Source organism: Triturus cristatus, chromosome 9 (genome assembly GCF_964204655.1).
Source record: "Triturus cristatus chromosome 9, aTriCri1.1, whole genome shotgun sequence".
Classification (NCBI taxonomy): domain Eukaryota; kingdom Metazoa; phylum Chordata; class Amphibia; order Caudata; family Salamandridae; genus Triturus; species Triturus cristatus.
The window spans coordinates 1,141,155,156-1,141,173,689 of NC_140592.1; the positions used below are offsets into that span (position 1 = coordinate 1,141,155,156).

Consider the following 18,534-nt stretch of genomic DNA (forward strand, 5'->3'; position numbering starts at 1 on the left):
AAGGATTTCTTTCAGACTCTTTATTCACACTATCCCACCTTAGTAAAGTTGTGTTTTGTTTGTAGCAAGTTTGTTAATAAATAAGTTATTTAACATACCTAAAGTGGATTCTGAACTTTGGGTAATGTTACAAAGAAAAGGGGGTTGCTTAGTTTTAAGATAGCTTGAGTGTTGCGTGTCATTCCTTGATATTCTGATCCCTTACCATGTATTCCATTCGCCTCCTTAATTTACGTCTTATTTTTGTTCTAGGAAGACAGGGACAGCTGAACAGCGGAATGTCCTGGGTACCACTGGTCTTGGGCATCCTTACTGCCCTTGTTACTGTTGTTGCTATGACGCTAATATTCCTTCGAAGGAGAAGAAAAGAGACTCGTTTCGGGTAAGAGTGATAGCTCAGATTACCCTGGCAATGTTCAGTATAGCGACTACTACCCATGCCACCCATGGTGGCTACATTTGTCAGTCTGAGGCTGGTCTCCATCAGTGGTACATAATGTTTTACAAGGGTGCTGTAAGCCACCAGCTAGTGCCTGGAAGCCAATTCTGAGGGAAATCCCACCAGACACTAGCCTTTGGTGCATTATGTTAAGTCAGAGAGGCAGGACTAGGATGAGAGGTCTAGTGCGTGGAAGCAGAAGAGGTCAAGGCAGGGAGACCACTACATATGAGTGATATAAGAAATTGAGGTGCAGCAGCTATACAGTGGGCACCGTCCTAAAAACAAAACCTCTTGGCACAATTCAGAGGACAGTCATTAGCACTGCAAATGGACAGAGGCAGTGCTTACTTTAATGAGGGAGGATTCAGTTCCTTTTGAAATGAGGTATGAGGCCGAGTTCAAAGTAAGGTCATGTCCTTGTTTGAATAGTTGCCATAGGCTCAAAATGTTGCTGTCTTACAAATGTTTAAAAATCCTTTGTGTTCCAGTTGTTGCTCGGGCTCACATTAGGCCAAGACGTCTTGAACGAAACGTTAACTGGCGCACAGAAACTGGTCCCTGGCGTGTGTTTGCACTGGTTTGTTGACCCTTGTCTTCTCTCCTGTGGGTTGGAGTCCACTTTGGCTAAAACCAACCCGCCATCCTAGTTGGTTGGCTTGCTTACCTTCTCAACAGAGAATGAGGATTCAGTGTCCATGGAAACCCACCAAGCCCTTACCCATTACAGGCATTCATCAAGGCCATGTACGGGTTCTGTTGCTTCTCTGTTCCTTAGAACATGGCTTTTACCCTACCTGTACCCACTCCTGTGATAACATTTTGAATCGAATAGGAGGGGGGGGAACAGCATTGTAGCTCAGATATAATAGGCCCACAGTTGGTGGCGTAGCTGCTTGGCCACCTGCCACCTAGAGTGAATCATGGATTTAGGAGAACCATTCCTTCTGCTGCTGCCCCCTGTGACTTACCATATCTGTGTACAAATGGTATGTGTCCATTTCAGGTGCAGTCAATCTGATCTGTCCCAAGTACAAAAAATGCATATATCATTTCTTAATTACTGTAGTAGGGATAAAACATATGGTTACGCTATTTCAAAGTTTTCTAATCGATTCTCTTCTGTTTTAGAACTATCTTCGGGTCGGTTTTGGGTCATGGAGGACCAGTGGTCCACTTTACGGCTGCCAGGTCTTTCAATCGAAGAGGTCCAGACTTGATGGAGGCAACATGTAGGTGAAGATAGGGTGTGAGTGTTCTGTGTAAGTCTTGTTTACAACCCTGCCTGTTCTGGGCCTTTCAAATGGGTACGCCATAAGGTAACAGTTCTGTTACACCTAGCAGTATAAGGCGGCTCTTGAAATGATCTCACAAATATAACATACCTGCTCTGTCTTATGTTACTTTTAGGCCAGAGTTTTTTGTGAAACAGGAAATGAAAAAATGCCACAAATTGCATTAATCTTTTTCCTTAAATTTTGCTAATTTATGGTTTGTGGGGCTTTCTGGTATTTCACTCGTGGGTGGAGAGTGCTGAAATTAATCAAAAAGTCAACAAAAACAGGAAAATCCAATGACATCTACCCAGTAGAGTACATTTGTGTAAAGGCGTGAGAATTGGCTCCTGCCACAATTTCTACGGTGGGCGGATTTTGAAATTTTCACAGGCTCTTGCCTGTGGATACACTCTTTGGAACTGAAGACGTCTTTTGAAAGCAGGAACTTTGCATTGATTTGGTTGCCGCAGATATAGTGGCATTTTGCACCAGTCGCCCTCCTTTACCCTAGTAATAAGTCCACATTTGCTGTTTTTTATGATAAATCCGGCGATCCCTGCTGATGTAACCCACGGCAGCAGGCTTGTATTGCCTTTCCATTTGACCAGATCTATTAAAGAGTGCACTCCTAACATCTGAACCAATGAGAACAGGATCCATACCAGATTTTCAGAATCACCGCTGACCGTGCAAAAAAAATTTGCATTCTGGATTAATTCTATCTACATTTAGCCCATGTGGTGTCCTTCAATGGACCAGGTCCTAATACACCAATATTGTACAACCCAGTCTTGCAGTGACAACCTCTACTGTTGAGTTAAGCTGGGTTTGTGACATGTAAACAGCTAATGAGGAATTAAATACAGTCTTACACTTGAAGTAAAACTTTGTCCTTTTGTTTCTCTGCTCATTTAAAATCTGGTATCTTACAAGACGTGGGAAGCATTAGTTTCAGGAGTGGAAGAAGCGGGCACTTCTTTGTCACAGTACAGCAAGTGTGTCTGTTTCAGAGACTTATTATCTTTGGTTTCTGTTTTCAGTGGACAATGTGGGCATCAGCAATGACTTGAAGAGCAGACTGCAGGATATCCTGATCCAGCCGCAGCAGTTTACACTGGGACGGACACTTGGCAAAGGTGAGGCCTGAGGAGCAACATGGGAAGACTGTGATCTGCTCTTCATGAGCAGGGCTCTCTACCCCCACACACACGAGCACTGGTTTCACGCGGCCTGGGGTCCTACCTTCTATGACTAGTCCCTGGGGTATAGAATATGGAAATGTGGGGGACCTTGAGACCCTCGCAGGTGAGTAGTCACACTATACAAACCTTGATTGATTGATTGAGGTGTTTTTCGGAAACTGCAACCATGAAGCCCTAGACAATGGTAATGTCATTAACAGGAAGCCCGGGACAATGCCCTTTCAATGCCTGATATTATTAAGGACGTTGCCTTTAGTATAGTTCCTGCCATTACATCACCCAGAGTCGCATGAGGAGTGTTCTAAATAGAAGTAGTATATATGTAGAGTGTAATATGCTGTTTATTACCATTATTTGAGTGGGGTCCATGACTCACAAGCGGCGTAGTCATGAGTGATGTCCCCTCCCCTCACTTAACTATGGTAATAAATAGTATATTACATTCCGTATATGTGGAACCATGGTTTATAAGGCGGCATTTTCAAGTGTAATTGTTTTAACTAAAGGAATTAAACCGAAACCTGGATAGAAGGGTTATATTTGCACAGCAAGTTAAATTCGCACTGACGAGAGAGTGTAACTTTTAAGAGAGGTGGTTCCCTGTGCACAGTAATTGTTACATGCAAACTGCGTGGCAGTAAAAAGTGTGCATGCTGTCTGCGAGGCAGTAAGACTTGTGCATGCAATCTGCAACCCACTAAAAAGTGTGCATGCAATCTGCAACCCACTAAAAAGTGTGCATGCAATCTGCAACCCACTAAAAAGTGTGCATGCAATCTGCGAGGCAGTAAAACTTGTGCATGCAATCTGCAACCCACTAAAAAGTGTGCATGCAATCTGCAACCCACTAAAAAGTGTGCATGCAATCTGCGAGGCAGTAAAAAGTGCATGCAATTTGCGAGGCAGTAAAACGTGCGCATGCAATCTGCAACCCACTAAAAAGTGTGCATGCAATCTGCGAGGCAGTAAAACTTGTGCATGCAATCTGCAACCCACTAAAAAGCGTGTATGCAATCTGCGAGGCAGTAAAACTTGTGCATGCAATCTGCGAGGCAGTAAAACGTGTGCATGCTATCTGCGAGGCAGTAAAACGTGTGCATGCTATCTGCGAGGCAGTACATAGAGTGCAGGCAATCTGCGAAGCCATAAAAAGTATACATGCCATCTGCAAGATTGTAAAAAGTGTGCATGTACGAGGTCATAAAAGGTGTGCATGCTATCTGCAAAGCCCTAAAAGGGGTCTATGAAATCTGCAGGACTGTAAAACGTGTACATGTAATCTTTGCGGCTGTAAAAATTATTCTACCATGTCAGTTGTGCTATACTCTGGTAATAAAAGTTGACCATTGCATTGTAGTTAGAAATGTGTGAATGTGCATTTAGTAGTATAGTTACTCTGAATAACATGTTATTGGACCACATTTATTTTCGCTACCATTGCATTAAATCAGTTATCAAAAGGATCGGCCCTATTACAGAAACCTTGCACATGGGTGGATCAGGCTTTGCTCTAGTCTAACGGATATATTTGCAAACCTCTATGTAGCTCATGTATTCTAAGTAAATGAATAAATGTTTTAACAATGAATTTCTATCAGATAATGACCCTTTTTTAAAACAGAGCAGATAATTTTTACACAATGTATTTAGCATATGTAAAAAACACCCTGGTCAAGCTAATTTTGACTGAAACATAGTCTGGTCTGTTAAATTTAAAACATTCCTTATCCACTTGTTGTTATGTAAACACATCGGGCGTTAAGTGACACAAGACTGTACCATGTTTGTTGAATATTGAGGTCAGTGTTGTACTCCCAACACACGTGGTATGTGACGGTTACACTCACCACTTCTTTAGTAGGATACACAGGGTAGCTGGTAGAACTTTATTTACATTCTAACTGGATCTTTCCCTTTTTGTTCCCCATTGACCAGAAAATTGTAAATTGTGGGGTCTTTAATTTTCTCTTTTTCAGTAAATTGTTACGTGTGCATTATAGCACTCTTGTAACTTTGCAATTTCAGTCAGATCTCAAGTAACCTATCAAGTAAACACTAGGAGTATGGGTTAGAGTTGTGTGGTGAAAACCCTATTATTCAAGGAGGAAGTGCTGCTCATTGAGGAAAAATCCCCCCCCCCCCCTCGCAATGATGTTGAAGAAATTCTTCCCTACTGTTTTTTTTTTTTAAAATCTTTTTATTAGGTTATTCAACAAAACAGAAAGTAAAAACCACTCTTTCAGTGTAAGGCTTAGGACAAAGCAAATTAGAATGTATCCTAGAAATTCAGCACAAGTATTACAGAGATAAATAGGCAACTTCCCTACTGTTTTACCAGTTTCTCCACATTTGGGGTGCACCAGATACCCCACAACTCCAAATCATGCCCTTAGTGTGAAGTTTTATTTTCATGTAGTATCTTCTCTGTTGGTCTGATTAAGACATTTTTGGTAATGGGAGTTATAGAGCAGTGATTCGTTTCATGTGATATCACAAGGACAAAGGTACGTTTACGCACAGTTTTTATTATCTGTGCTGTTATGGAAGTCAGAAGAATGTAATTAGAAATAAATATTGCATTTCAATTATACTACAGTCATACTCCTTGTAGACGTGTGGTGACTTTGACTGTTCGGTACCTTCTGCCATGAGTGTTTTTCCTCAGCTTGTTTCGATCTGAAACCACGTTTCACCGTATCCCCTAAGTTAACATGTAATGCCAGTCACTGTCTTGGTTGGCTACCATAGATCTATGCCGTTCTGATGAAATGACCAACATGGCTGACCATTAACACTCTGCTCTTTCTGGTTCTCTCTTAGGGGAGTTTGGATCTGTTCGGGAAGCTCTTCTGAAACTGGAGGATGGCTCGTTCCAGAAGGTGGCCGTGAAGATGCTGAAGGGTGAGAGGCGTTCTTTGCCAATGCTGCTCTTCCTCGAGGTGTAGTCTAGCCAGTATGGCACGAATGTGAGGCAGTTGTGTAAAACTCTGTGGTCCTAATCGGGGTGGGCGTTCCCCATATAACTGGCAAGAATAGGCAACAATCATTGAGGGCAAAAGTAGTGGTCAACAATGCTTCGGTAAACCATTGTACAAGTAACATTGGTCAACACTTCAAAAAGATTTAAAAAATAAATTATAGGGTGGTTGGCAGCACAAAAACTCTAGAAAGCTGCAAACGAAATCTGCAAAATATTTCAATAAATACTTTTCAGAGATCTGGACCCTGGAATCTGGGAAGCGCAAACAAACGCATCTTGCAAACTGTGGCAATTTTTAAAGTGGAGGCAGACATTTTTACTAATTCAAACCCATTAAAAGTCATGTTAAAAGTCTATAGGTTATAACCCAGTTAATTATCCCACAATAAGGAGTTGTGGTTTTGACCCTCACTTTATGGTTCTTGGCATTAAGTGGAAAATAACCTGTGCTGATTGCATTATTTTTCATGCATTCATTTACACACGCCATTTGCTTTTGTTTACCCACACAATATTTCCATGATGTAAGGCATTATTACTGAAAACCTGTGAGAATGGTACAAATGTGCAGTTTACAGGTACCACAAATTTTACCTTTACTGTGCCACTGTGAATGATGTCATTTGTATATGCACTCTTCTATGGCTATGAGTATTGCATTTTACGTGTAGCTATCAACGTCTCTCTTGATTGGCTTCACATGGCTCTGGAACAGAGAACCTAGTCTCTTGCACAACAATTCATGTCTGCACCCTGCTGCCTTCCGTTTACTTATTTTAAATCCTTGCTTCCCGGGTGTGGCATTCATCACCATTTCACATCAGCACAATCTCCATTGGTTCAGTAAAGTTCCCTCCCTCCCCACCAGTCGCCCTGCAGGGTCCTCCCTATTATCTGGTAGCATGCACGATTGCTTGTCTGCTCACTCCATGTTCCCTGCACCATACGTTCTGTTGCCTGGCCTATTACCATTGCCCAGTAGAGCTCTCCCCATTCCCTTGCAGATCTATCGGCATTGCTAAGCAGCACCTATAAAATTACACAGCCGCGCACCCCCTTCAGCTGCCAAAGCCCTTCCCAATGGTTCCCTCTTATGGTCAGCAAGTGTGTTCACGATTGCCCGCTAGCACCTTCATCACATCCCCAATACCTAACAGCATCCCACATACTGCTGAGCAGGGCCACATTAGCCCTTCCCATTATCAGGTCTCCCCCCATATTTCCTGGACATGCCTATCTGTCACATCACCTGGCAGCCTGCTCTCTCATTGCCCAGCAGCACCAACCCTTTCTTTGTGCCTAGAAACATATTTCCATTGCCCAGCAGAGCTTTCCTCGTTGCTCAGCCATGCCGTCCTGATAGTCACGCCTTCACCACTGCCTACATCATTACCCATCAGTGTGTTCCCTCCTTCCTTGTAGTACCCTCTATAGCCCAGCAGGGCTCTTTACTGTTGCCCAGCAGAGCTTTTCCAGTTCCGTGAACAACTGTCTAGCGGTGCCATCACTATTACCTGGCAATCTTCTCTCCATCACGTTTGTTCCCACAATTGCCTGGTAGTGCCTTGCACATTCTTGTTAATACCCTCCATAGTGCTTGCCAGACGTCTTCTCAGTGCTCGATAGAGGTCTTCCCAGAAATGCTCACTATTCCTGTTAAATCACTCCAAATTGCCAGGTGCAGCATGTTTCACCTCAATAGTATTGCCAAGTGGTTCTCAATTGCAAGGCATAACCGAGTTTCATCCGTCAGTGGCCACCCTTTCCAATCTCAATTAGCCACACTCGCCCCCTTCTGTTACCAGAGCCCATTCCCTTATCAATGCAGAGTGGTCCAGCATGTTAGGCTCTGCTTTGTTCTTTCATGACCCATAAGTATATGTGAATGAAGTCTGAAAACCTACTTTCAGAGTTATGTGTGTGCCATTAATGAATACCCAACTTTAGCTCTGGGTGTTGGAGATGCTGCGCAGTGTTACAGCACGTTCACTAGTACTTCAATCTTTGCTCCCTTTTTAGAGGCCACCATGTCATCTTCGATGGCAAGCGTCTTTGAATGTCTCATACCTTCAAAGTCAAAGTATCCATTTAATGTACTAATTATAGAGATATGAAGACATCATAGCCATCTTCACTTACCTGCCAGATCGGGTCTACCACTAGGCAACGGACAAATGCATTGTAGTAAAAGATTGTCAAGGCAAAAAAGCTCAGATTAGTGCAGTATCTCAAGGTACTGATTCATTGAGATGTTTGATATGGTTCTTCTAAGTCCTGAAGCATGATAGAAAGAAGTAGTTGAGCAATGGTCAATTCAAGCCTCAATTTGTGTGGTTCATGTCTTTTGGTAATGACAGCCACAGCTAACTCTTGCCTGCAGTTTATTTCGAATGTTATGATTTGGGCTTATCGTGTGGCAAAAGCACGGACATGAGGAACTGTGCATTGGCTACTTCCCACGTATTTAGGTGCCGACATATTCTAAACTCTGGACTTGACCCTCGAGCAACAGAGCCAACTGTCTACCATCACTATAATTGAATAATCATGTAACAAATGGAGCTGGGTTGGTGGAGGGTAGAAGAGATGACCAGTCCCCGCTGGTGGCATGCTCCACACTTTGAGGCGTGTCAGAGCATGGTCAATCTTTTTGTCAGGGTAATGTTCAGCAAAAGTTAGGATCCACTTCCAATTGTGTGAGAATCCTCAGATGGTTTTTCTTTAAGGCATTACATTTGAAATATTGACTGATGAACAGCAATATTCATGGCATGGCAGCTGTCCACCTTCAACGTGAACTATGTGTTACAAGTCAATCTAAATTCTAATTTCATCACTTTGTCACTGTTCGTAAATCTATGCCTCACCATATTCATGTACATGCGAACCGGTGTAGGCAGAAGTAGGGTAGTCCTTCTAGTAGACTTAACCACATGACAGTCACATCATGGTTCTTGCATTGCATGTTACTCCCTGTGTTTGCAGGTTTTCCAGTAGTCAGTTGTGTGCTTTTTTTTCAGTACTGTGACCGTTTACTGTCGATTCCTCAAAAGACGCATTTAATAGTAACAGAAATTTGTTGGGTGCTATTTTGTTTTTTTTCCAGCTGACATTTTCACTTCAAGCGACATCGAGGAGTTCTTGCGAGAAGCGGCTTTCATGAAAGAATTTAACCATCCAAACGTTAGTAAACTTATAGGTGAGACGAATACTATTAGTAGAGTAAATCAGTCAATGTACAGGATTGTTTGTGTACATTTCTGTGTCTGATTCAGTCTTAGGTATTGTGCACTGGTGTAATGAGACAAAATTCACATAACGCAGATGAATGAAATAGCAACTTAAATGGGTTTGCTAACTCTGAGCTTAGATTCATGTTCAGTTCCCTGTTTGTTTCTTATACTTCAGGTGTCCGACTGATTCCCAATTTGTCAGGGATCAACCCCCTTTTAGAAACCTCCAGAAACTAATCTGAAGCCCTGAATCCCACCTGATTTAAGAGTCTGTGCTGTTCTGGCCTCATTATACAGGTTTATCTTTATGCCTCTCTTGGCAAAAACATATACCCACAAACATTGCAAAAAATGTTTTCAGGTTTGCGGTCCTCTAACACTTTGTTCCAAAACAATTCACAAGGATTTGGTTCCATGTATGACTTCTAGGTTTTCTCCTTCTTTCACATGTTTTTATTAAGGACTCCTTTTGCTGCAAGATTTTGATTTGTGACGTCCAGCAAACCCTACTTCCTGTACATAAGCGCTCTGCCTGTGTGGACTAACTTTAAACAGATTAAACATGCATTTGCAAAGCCAACACTGCTGGCCTAACCAAGCCTGCAATGTGTTTATTTTTTATTTTTTTGCAAGCCTATGTACCAAACATCAAACGTGTGACAGTGATAAAAAATAAAAATGCTTCTTACTAAAGGCAATGTGCATATATTTGCAAAAAATAAGTAAGAAAATGAAAAGAAAGCACTGATGGGCCCACCAGCTCTGACACACAAAACTACTTTACTTTATTGTCCAAGACCAAAATGCTGTCACTCACAGTGATGAACACTAGGGGCTGTAGTGGGTTCGCTAATTGCCCCATATTGCAGTTGTGGTGGGTGGAAGCAAAATGTGAATGACACTTGAACAGACCAGTGGTTAAAGAGGGGTCATCAAAAACTCCTCTGTGTGAATGTTCATGTGTGTATTTTTATTGCACTTTTTTTGGAACACATGAGGCTGCCTCTAGCCAGACCTAAAAATGAAGGCTCACTCTGTTGCACCCATCATCAGCGGGCCACATTTACTGACTTGGTAGCTGGGATTATAGGTTGCATTACTGAGACAGTACATTATCCCGCCATAAATATTGTGTCCAGAATATCGACTTTAAAATACATACAAGTATAGATTTACTATTCTTAACTCTACATCTAAGTACATTGAAGATAAATGTATTGTCAAGGTATAATTATACGGAGTAAATGATAGTAAATGTAAATTACTTACAATATTTACCTTCACAAGATCATGGTAGTCGATATTATGGTCATGATTTTCTATCCGGATGATATTTAAAACTCTGAATTTTGGGGGAATATCTATTAGAGATGTCACTTTGGCTGAGTTAGGGTTAACATCTTTCTTTTTTTACCACACAAGAAAAGGTCCTCTTTCTGAAGCAAAATACCAAAGATTTCACCCAATCACTCGCTCTAGGGTGTAGGGGTTCACATTTGTGACTTACTAGCCTCTTACTTAGTCTCACCCTTAGGCAATGCACAAGTTCTGTGACAAGAAAAATGTATTATTTGGAAGAAATCTTCAAAATATTGACGACAACTGGTTAAAAATGAGTGGTGGCAGAGTAGCTGCGTGAGCTCCATTAATGCTGGTAGAAATTAACCATAGATATTAATTACAATTACAGGATAGTTTCGCGATTCACCCAGGAATCTCTGCAAATTAGTAGAAATATTATAAATAATTGCTGTATGTGGAGGCTTCAATTTCATATAAAGTTTATAATATGCCAATAAGTGCTTCTTTGACGTCTTCAATTGGTGGTTTACTACCATGTCACAAGAAGCACACATGAGAATTATCGACTTCAACATATGGGTGCCTTTTATGTATCCTTTCTCTTGCTCATAACACACACAAATATTACACTGGCATTTGGAAGTGTAGTAGTCAACTTCAAGCAGAAACTGGGAGATTTTGGTGGGTGCCTGGATCTCTTCCAATGGCGCCCACGCTGTAGCGGACCCCCGTGCAATGTGTTAGATTTCCTTCCCACCTCGCTTTGGCATCTATCACAGCTGTGAGTCAGTACACCCCTGTTAAACTTGCAGAGTGGCTAGATTTCAAAATCCTGTTAAAGAGAACCAGATGTTCTTTGAAACAATTTTCATATGTGTGCTCTGTGGATAGTCAAGCTGTCTTTCTGAAGGCAGTGTTGGTATTCAGAAAGAAGCGTAGTTTAGATAAACTACAAATGTTCAAAACTAAGTTGTTAGCGTCCATTATTGTGATGGAATTACTCGATCCAGCACTGATAAATTGTTGGCTTTTAATAATTAATGAAATTAGGCAAAGGCCAAACTGGCATCCCGTTCATTTGAATGCTCTTTATTTACGTACTTTAATGATATTTTATTAGTCATATCCTGGATTTGATATTTTGGCATGACGCAGTATTTTGTCACTTAAGATTGTGACATACATCTGGGTGGTCATTGCTAGTAATTCTGCAAGTTGTTGTCATTATACTGATTGTATTTGATGTGGTCTTTACTGCAGCACTGATCAAAGTCATTAGTAGCTTTGGGACTATTCTCATTGATCAGATGATGTAGCTCTTGTTCTAGAAAAGGTTGGAGACCCCTGCTCTACATAGAGCTGCTTGATGCTCTACACAACATAATAAGTCACCAATATGCCGATAATACACTATTTTATCTATTAGTGTTCGAGGCATGTGGGCTGCTGAATTCATATCTGTGCATAGATCGCCGCCTAGTGTTGGGTCCGGATGATTGCACATTGTTGTCCTGGAAGAGTCTTCGAAGTATCACGAGATAGGTGGCTCCTCCCCTGGACTACAGTGCGCATGGGCATCCTCTCCATCCTCAGATTGTTTTTTTCCGCCTTTGGGTTCGGATGTGCTTATCTTAGCTCAAGTTAGGAAAAATGTATTTAAGGCCAAAAGCCTTTAGATATTGTTTGCGTTCAGTATCGATAAATTATTATACTTGTTCTCGGACTTATTCGCCCTTCTCGGACCGAGTTTCGGTCCGAACATCGATCAACATTCGAAGATGGAATCGAGGACTCCCTTCAAGAGATGTCCTCTATGTCATGCAAAATATCCACACATAGATGTCCATCCGGTGTGTAACAAATGTTTATCACCGGATCATGATGAGTCCAGGTGTATGGCCTGCGCCCGGTTCCGGTCGAAGAAGACACTTCGGAATAGACGGGCGACTAGATTGGAGGCCAAACAATCGGCGCCTAACCCGGTTAACATATTCAGCACCGAGGATGAAGAAGTCGAGAGCGTCGAAGAGATAGACTCGAGCCATGCTTCGGAGCATGAATCCCAATATGACGACGATGATGAGGTGATCTTCGAGGACGAAGACGTCGTCGACGAGGTAGGAGACGACGATGAGGCCCTTGGGGCCGAGGAAGATAGCTCAGGCGAGGAGCTAGGCCAATCCGTCGATGCGGAGGCCGAGGGAGATAGTCTTGATAAGGCTCAGGTCGAGGGATCGCCTGCGGGCCTTACCCAAGATCGGTCGGATCGTTCTACAGCCCCGCCTGAAGGCCCGGCTTCGAACATTTCAAAAGAGACAGAAATATCCAAAAAGACTGGAATCGATTCGGTGAAATCGAAACCAAAACCAGCACCGGTCAAATCGAAACCGAAAGTGCAACTGGTTCAGGTCGGATCGAAGGCATCGAAGCCCTCCAATCCGTCGACACAGAAGAAGGACGTCGGAGCCGACCAAAGAAAGAAGGACTTCGGTACCGAGAAACCAAAAAAGGACTTCGGCACCGAGACACAGAAGAAGTCCCTCGGTCCCGAGAAGACGCAACGGGCTATAGCACCGAAGGTTGGGGCACCAACGACCAAGGTCAAGGTGGTCGATCCGACTACATCAACACCGAAGAGTGCTGAGACTGCCAAAATATCGGATCAACAAGGCGTCGATCCCAAACTTCGGATCGAAGACCCGAAGACTGGAAAGAAACCGGAGACCGCGTCGAGGCCTGTCTCCAAAGAGCCTGTCGGTTCCAAAACACCGTCTGCATTCACGTTGCAACAGGTGTTGGAGTCCCTAAAGCGCATCAGGGAATGGGCCACTCTCGACCCAAAAACGGGTCCCAAACCGCACAAGGTCACCAAGGCTCACTCGGTGCCGGCACCGATCAAGTTTGGATTTCCACCACCGGGGGCACCGAAGATGTTCGAACTTCGGTAGAGTATCGAACAACCAAGAACAGTGTCCACGGAAAGAACCGATGTCGAAGACTCACAGGACCAGTTTATCGACGCCGACACTGGTAGGCTGTTGTTCCGCAAGCGGAGAATTGTTCCAGAAAAGGCTTTGGACTCATACAAAATTCCACTAAAAAGGAAAATGGCGTCAGGTTCGACACCAGTGCATCAGGAACCACCATCCTTTTCTCCCACACACTCGGAGGCGGATGCAGGAGAGGGCTATATTGAGGATGATACCACTTATCCTGTGGATAATGACCCTGATGAACAACAGCAAGACCAAGATCAAGCATGGGGAGACCCTAATGACCCAGGAGACCCACAAAATCCTCCTGACACTCATCTTTATAATATCAAACCATCTCCCACTGAAGATACTGCTGTTTTTAACGCCCTCATTGAAAGAGCGGCTGCCAATCACGGAGTGGAACTTCATTCTGACTCTGTGGAGGAGGATTTCTTGATGGACACGTTCTCCACATCAGAAAGAGCGGTCAAGACTCTGCCAATGTTAAAAGGGGTTATTAAACATGCTAAGGACATCTTTAAGGAGACAACCAGAGCACGGGTATTGAACCCGAGAATAGAGAAAAAATACAAACCAGCCCCAGGAGACCCAATGTACATTAAGGGTCAATTGCCGTTGGACTCCATGGTAGTTTCTAATGCTCGCAAGAGGGCTAACTCGCAGACTACAGGTGATGCTCCTCCTCCAGACAAGGAGTCCAAAGTGCTAGAAACATCAGGAAAGAGGATAGCAGCACAAGCAGCAAACATCTGGCGCATTGCCAACACTCAGGCACTCCTGGCCCGATACGACAGGTCACACTACGATACCCTAGAAACACTGCTAGAACACCTACCAGATGACTACAAAGAAGGAGCGGAGCTCCTCATCAGAGAGGGGCAGCTCATTACAAATGCGTCCATCAAATGCGCACTAGATGCAGCTGACACTGCAGCAAGGGCAATCAACACTAGTGTGATGTTGAGGAGGCACGCATGGCTGAGAATATCAGGTTTCAAACCTGAGATTCAAAATAATATCTTGAATCAACCAGTCAACCCAGACTTTTTATTTGGCCCCGAGGTTGACGCTACACTGGAAAAGATTAAAAAGGACACTGAAACTGCGAAATCTATGGGGGCTCTACAGTCGCAGCAGTTTCGGAGTGGCTTCTTTCGTCGCCCCGGGAATAGAGGAGCAGCTAGAGGTCAGGGGTCCCAGCAGCAGTACAGTAAAGGAGGTACCCAGAGTACGTATAATAAGAACAATAGGGGTGGATATCGTGGATCCAGCACCAATGGCAGAGGACGAGGACACAACAACACCAGGTCCTCTGCCAATAACAAACAGTGACGTCTTGTCACTGCCCCCCGCCCACATAACACCGGTCGGGGGGAGACTCCAACAGTTCCTGCCAGTCTGGAGATCCATCACCACAGACAGGTGGGTCAGAGAAATTGTCCAGTACGGTTATTGTCTGGAATTAACATCCAATCCACCCAACATACCACCAAGACACCGTCCTATGTCCGCAGAGCACTTGGCATTATTGCAGCAAGAAGTACTAAGTATGCTGCAGAAAGAAGCCATAGAGCTTGTGCCTGTAGAACAGCGAGGGTCAGGGGTGTACTCTCTGTACTTCTTAATCCCAAAAAAGGACGGGTCTCTCAGACCTATACTGGACCTGAGACCTCTCAACCAATACATTCTGTCAGAACATTTTCATATGCTCACCCTCCAGCAGGTTCTGCCGTTACTCAGTCAGGGAGACTTCCTAGCAACACTGGATTTAAAGGATGCGTATTTCCACATACCCATACACCCATCACACAGAAAATATCTCAGGTTCACTCTTCAGGATCAGCATTATCAGTTCAAAGTCCTCCCTTTCGGAGTAACAATGGCGCCCAGAGTCTTTACCAAGTGCCTAGCGACAGTGGCTGCACACTTAAGGAGACAGCACATCCACGTCTTCCCTTACCTGGACGACTGGCTTGTTCAGGCAAAGTCAGCCAGGCAGTGTGCCAGCCACATATCCCACACCATTCACCTTCTTCACAATCTGGGACTCTCACTGAATTATCCAAAGTCACATCTTCAACCCGCCCACGTACAGCAATACCTGGGCGCGACCATAGACACCCTGGCAGCAAAGCTCAGCCAAATTTAGCGAGGATCAACAGCATGCAACTACTGATCAAAAAGTTCAGACCTCAACACTCCCTTCCAGCGCGAGTGTTCATGCAGTTGATAGGCATGATGGCCTCCTGCATCTTCATAGTCCTGCACGCGAGACTACATATGCGCCCGCTTCAGGAGTGCCTGGCACGTCAATGGAATCAGACTCAAGGACAGTTGAAAGACCTAGTGTTGGTGAGCGGTCGGGCATACAACTCTCTGCATTGGTGGAATCCGCAAAACCTTTGCAGGGGCCGACCGTTCCAAGAGCCTGTTCCACAAATAATACTGACGGCGGACGCGTCTCTCCACGGATGGGGAGCTCATGTACTCAATTACACAGTGCAGGGACTATGGACGATACAGCAACAGAAGATGCACATCAACATTCTGGAACTGATGGCAATCTTCCTGGCAATGAAGGCTTTCAAAGTACACTTGTGCAACAAAGTTGTGTTGATCCGGACGGACAACATGACTGCCATGTACTACATACAGAAGCAGGGAGGAACACACTCTCCACAGTTGTCTCATCTGGCTCAGAGCATGTGGAGGTGGGCCATTCGGAGGAACATGTTCCTCCTGGCAGAACACCTCCCGGGCAAGGACAACCAAATAGCAGATCTGCTCAGCAGACACAGACACCAAATGCACGAGTGGGAGCTACATCCATCAGTACTCCAACCGTACTTCCAGCAGTGGGGTCATCCAGAGATAGACCTATTCGCCACAAGGGAAAACGTAAAATGCCAAAGCTTTGCCGCCAGGTTCCCGCATCCACAGTCGCAGGGCAATGCGATATGGATAAACTGGTCAGGGAAATTTGCGTACGCTTTTCCCCCAGCGCCATTAATACCGCTAGTGGCACGCAAACTAAGGCAACACTCAATGACACTCATACTGGTTGCTCCAATGTGGGCACGCCAGCCATGGTACACCACGTTACTAGAACTTTCCTTGGTGCCGCCTCAAAGACTGCGGCTAACACCCAAACTTTTAACACAGAACCATGGCGAAATTCAGCACCCAGATCCGCAACAGCCGAACCTGGCGATCTGGCTCCTGAAGTCCTAGAGTTTGGCTACCTGAACCTGCCTCCAGAATGTATGAATATCATCAAGGAGGCCAGGAGACCCACGACCAGAGCTTGCTATGCGGCTAAATGGAACAGATTTGTCATTTACTGTAAAAACAATGACATTAATCCGCTGGATGCATCCATTCAGAACATCATCTGTTACCTGTTACACTTATACCGATGCAATCTGGCATACAGCTCCATCCGTATACATCTAACCGCCATAGCAGCCTATCTTCAGAACAGGCAGCACCTCTCTTTATTCAGAGTGCCTGCCATCAAAGCCTTCTTAGAGGGACTCAAAAGAGTGATTCCTCCAACACACCCACCGGCACCGGTATGGAACCTGAATGTGGTCCTCACCAGATTGATGGGTCCACCTTTTGAACCTCTACATTCATAAGAGATTCAATTCCTCACCTGGAAAGTAGCTTTCTTAGTGGCAATAGCTTCGTTGAGAAGAGTTAGTGAACTCCAGGCACTAACCATTCAAGAGCCATTCATACAGGTTCACGCAAACAGAGTTGTACTACGTACCAACCCCACATTCATGCCTAAGGTGATATCGCAGTTCCACATGAATCAGACTATTGAACTGCCTGTTTTCTTTCCAAATCCACAAAATGTCGCAGAGAGAATGCTCCATACACTAGATGTAAAGAGGGCCCTCATGTACTATATAGACAGGACAAAGGATTTTAGGAAAACAAAACAACTGTTTGTTGCCTTTTCTCCACAACACAAGGGCAACGCCATTTCCAAAGCAGGGATAGCCAGATGGATCGTTAAATGTATTCAAATTTGCTATGAAAAAACTAAACGCACATTAACGATTCCTCCAAGAGCCCACTCAACACGAAAGTTAGGGGCGTCCATGGCTTTCCTAGGGAACATTCCTTTAGAGGAAATATGTAGAGCAGCCACATGGTCCACTATACATACATTTACTAGACACTACTGTGTAGATGTGCATTCAAAACAGCAGGCAGCTGTAGGACAGGCTGTTCTCAAGACCCTTTTTCAGACTGCTGCAGCTGGCACAGGCAGCCGCCGCTAATGGAGGGACTGCTATATAATCTATGCACAGATATGAATTCAGCAGCCCACATGCCTCGAACCGAATATGCTACTTACCAGTATGCATCTGTTCTTGGCATGTAGGGCTGCTGACATTCGTATCGCCCACCCTCCTCCCCGGCGCCTGTAGCGGCTGCAGCACTCAGAATTACTGTATAGCATGGTCATCACTTACTGTGCCTACTCCATCACTGCCACAATGGCGAAAAACAATCTAAGGATGGAGAGGATGCCCATGCGCACTGTAGTCCAGGGTAGGAGCCACCTATCTCGTGATACTTCGAAGACTCTTCCAGGACAACAATGTGCAATCATCCGGACCCAACACTAGGCGGCGATCTATGCACAGATATGAATGTCAGCAGCCCTACATGCCAAGAACAGATGCATACTGGTAAGTAGCATATTCGCTCCTCTGCTCTAGACATCCAACATCTCAACACTTTCTGCATATCACCCAGACCTGGCTGTCCAGCACCTACCTGAAGCTCAAACCAACTAAGACCGAATGCCTGTTATTGCCAAGCACAGCAATCAAGAAAGAGTACAAACCTGACCTGACATGAACTTTGATGGTGTTGAACTTCAACTTTCACTTTCACCGAAGGTCCGGTCACTTGGATTCACCGTGGGTGCCAACCTCACCCTCACCTTGTACCAGCTCTGTTTTAAAACAAAAAAAAAGTGGAACTATTTCTTTCAGAAAATGACTTGAGAACTGGTGTTTAAGCCCTTATACTATCAATCTGGATGGTGAGCTAGCATCTTTATGGGCATCCTAAATGGCACAGCA

At 44.3% G+C, this 18,534-nt stretch overlaps 1 protein-coding gene across 1 annotated transcript in view; it reads left to right on the forward strand.

The window, feature by feature from the left end:
* TYRO3 (TYRO3 protein tyrosine kinase) overlaps positions 1-18,534 on the forward strand; it is a 386,178-nt gene that overhangs the window by 275,564 nt on the left and 92,080 nt on the right. Inside the window, exons 10-14 of the mRNA XM_085627071.1 lie at positions 253-382; positions 1,571-1,671; positions 2,757-2,852; positions 5,739-5,819; positions 9,005-9,097. Of these exons, the coding sequence (XP_085483197.1) occupies positions 253-382; positions 1,571-1,671; positions 2,757-2,852; positions 5,739-5,819; positions 9,005-9,097 (501 nt within the window). The remainder of the gene's footprint in view (positions 1-252; positions 383-1,570; positions 1,672-2,756; positions 2,853-5,738; positions 5,820-9,004; positions 9,098-18,534) is intronic.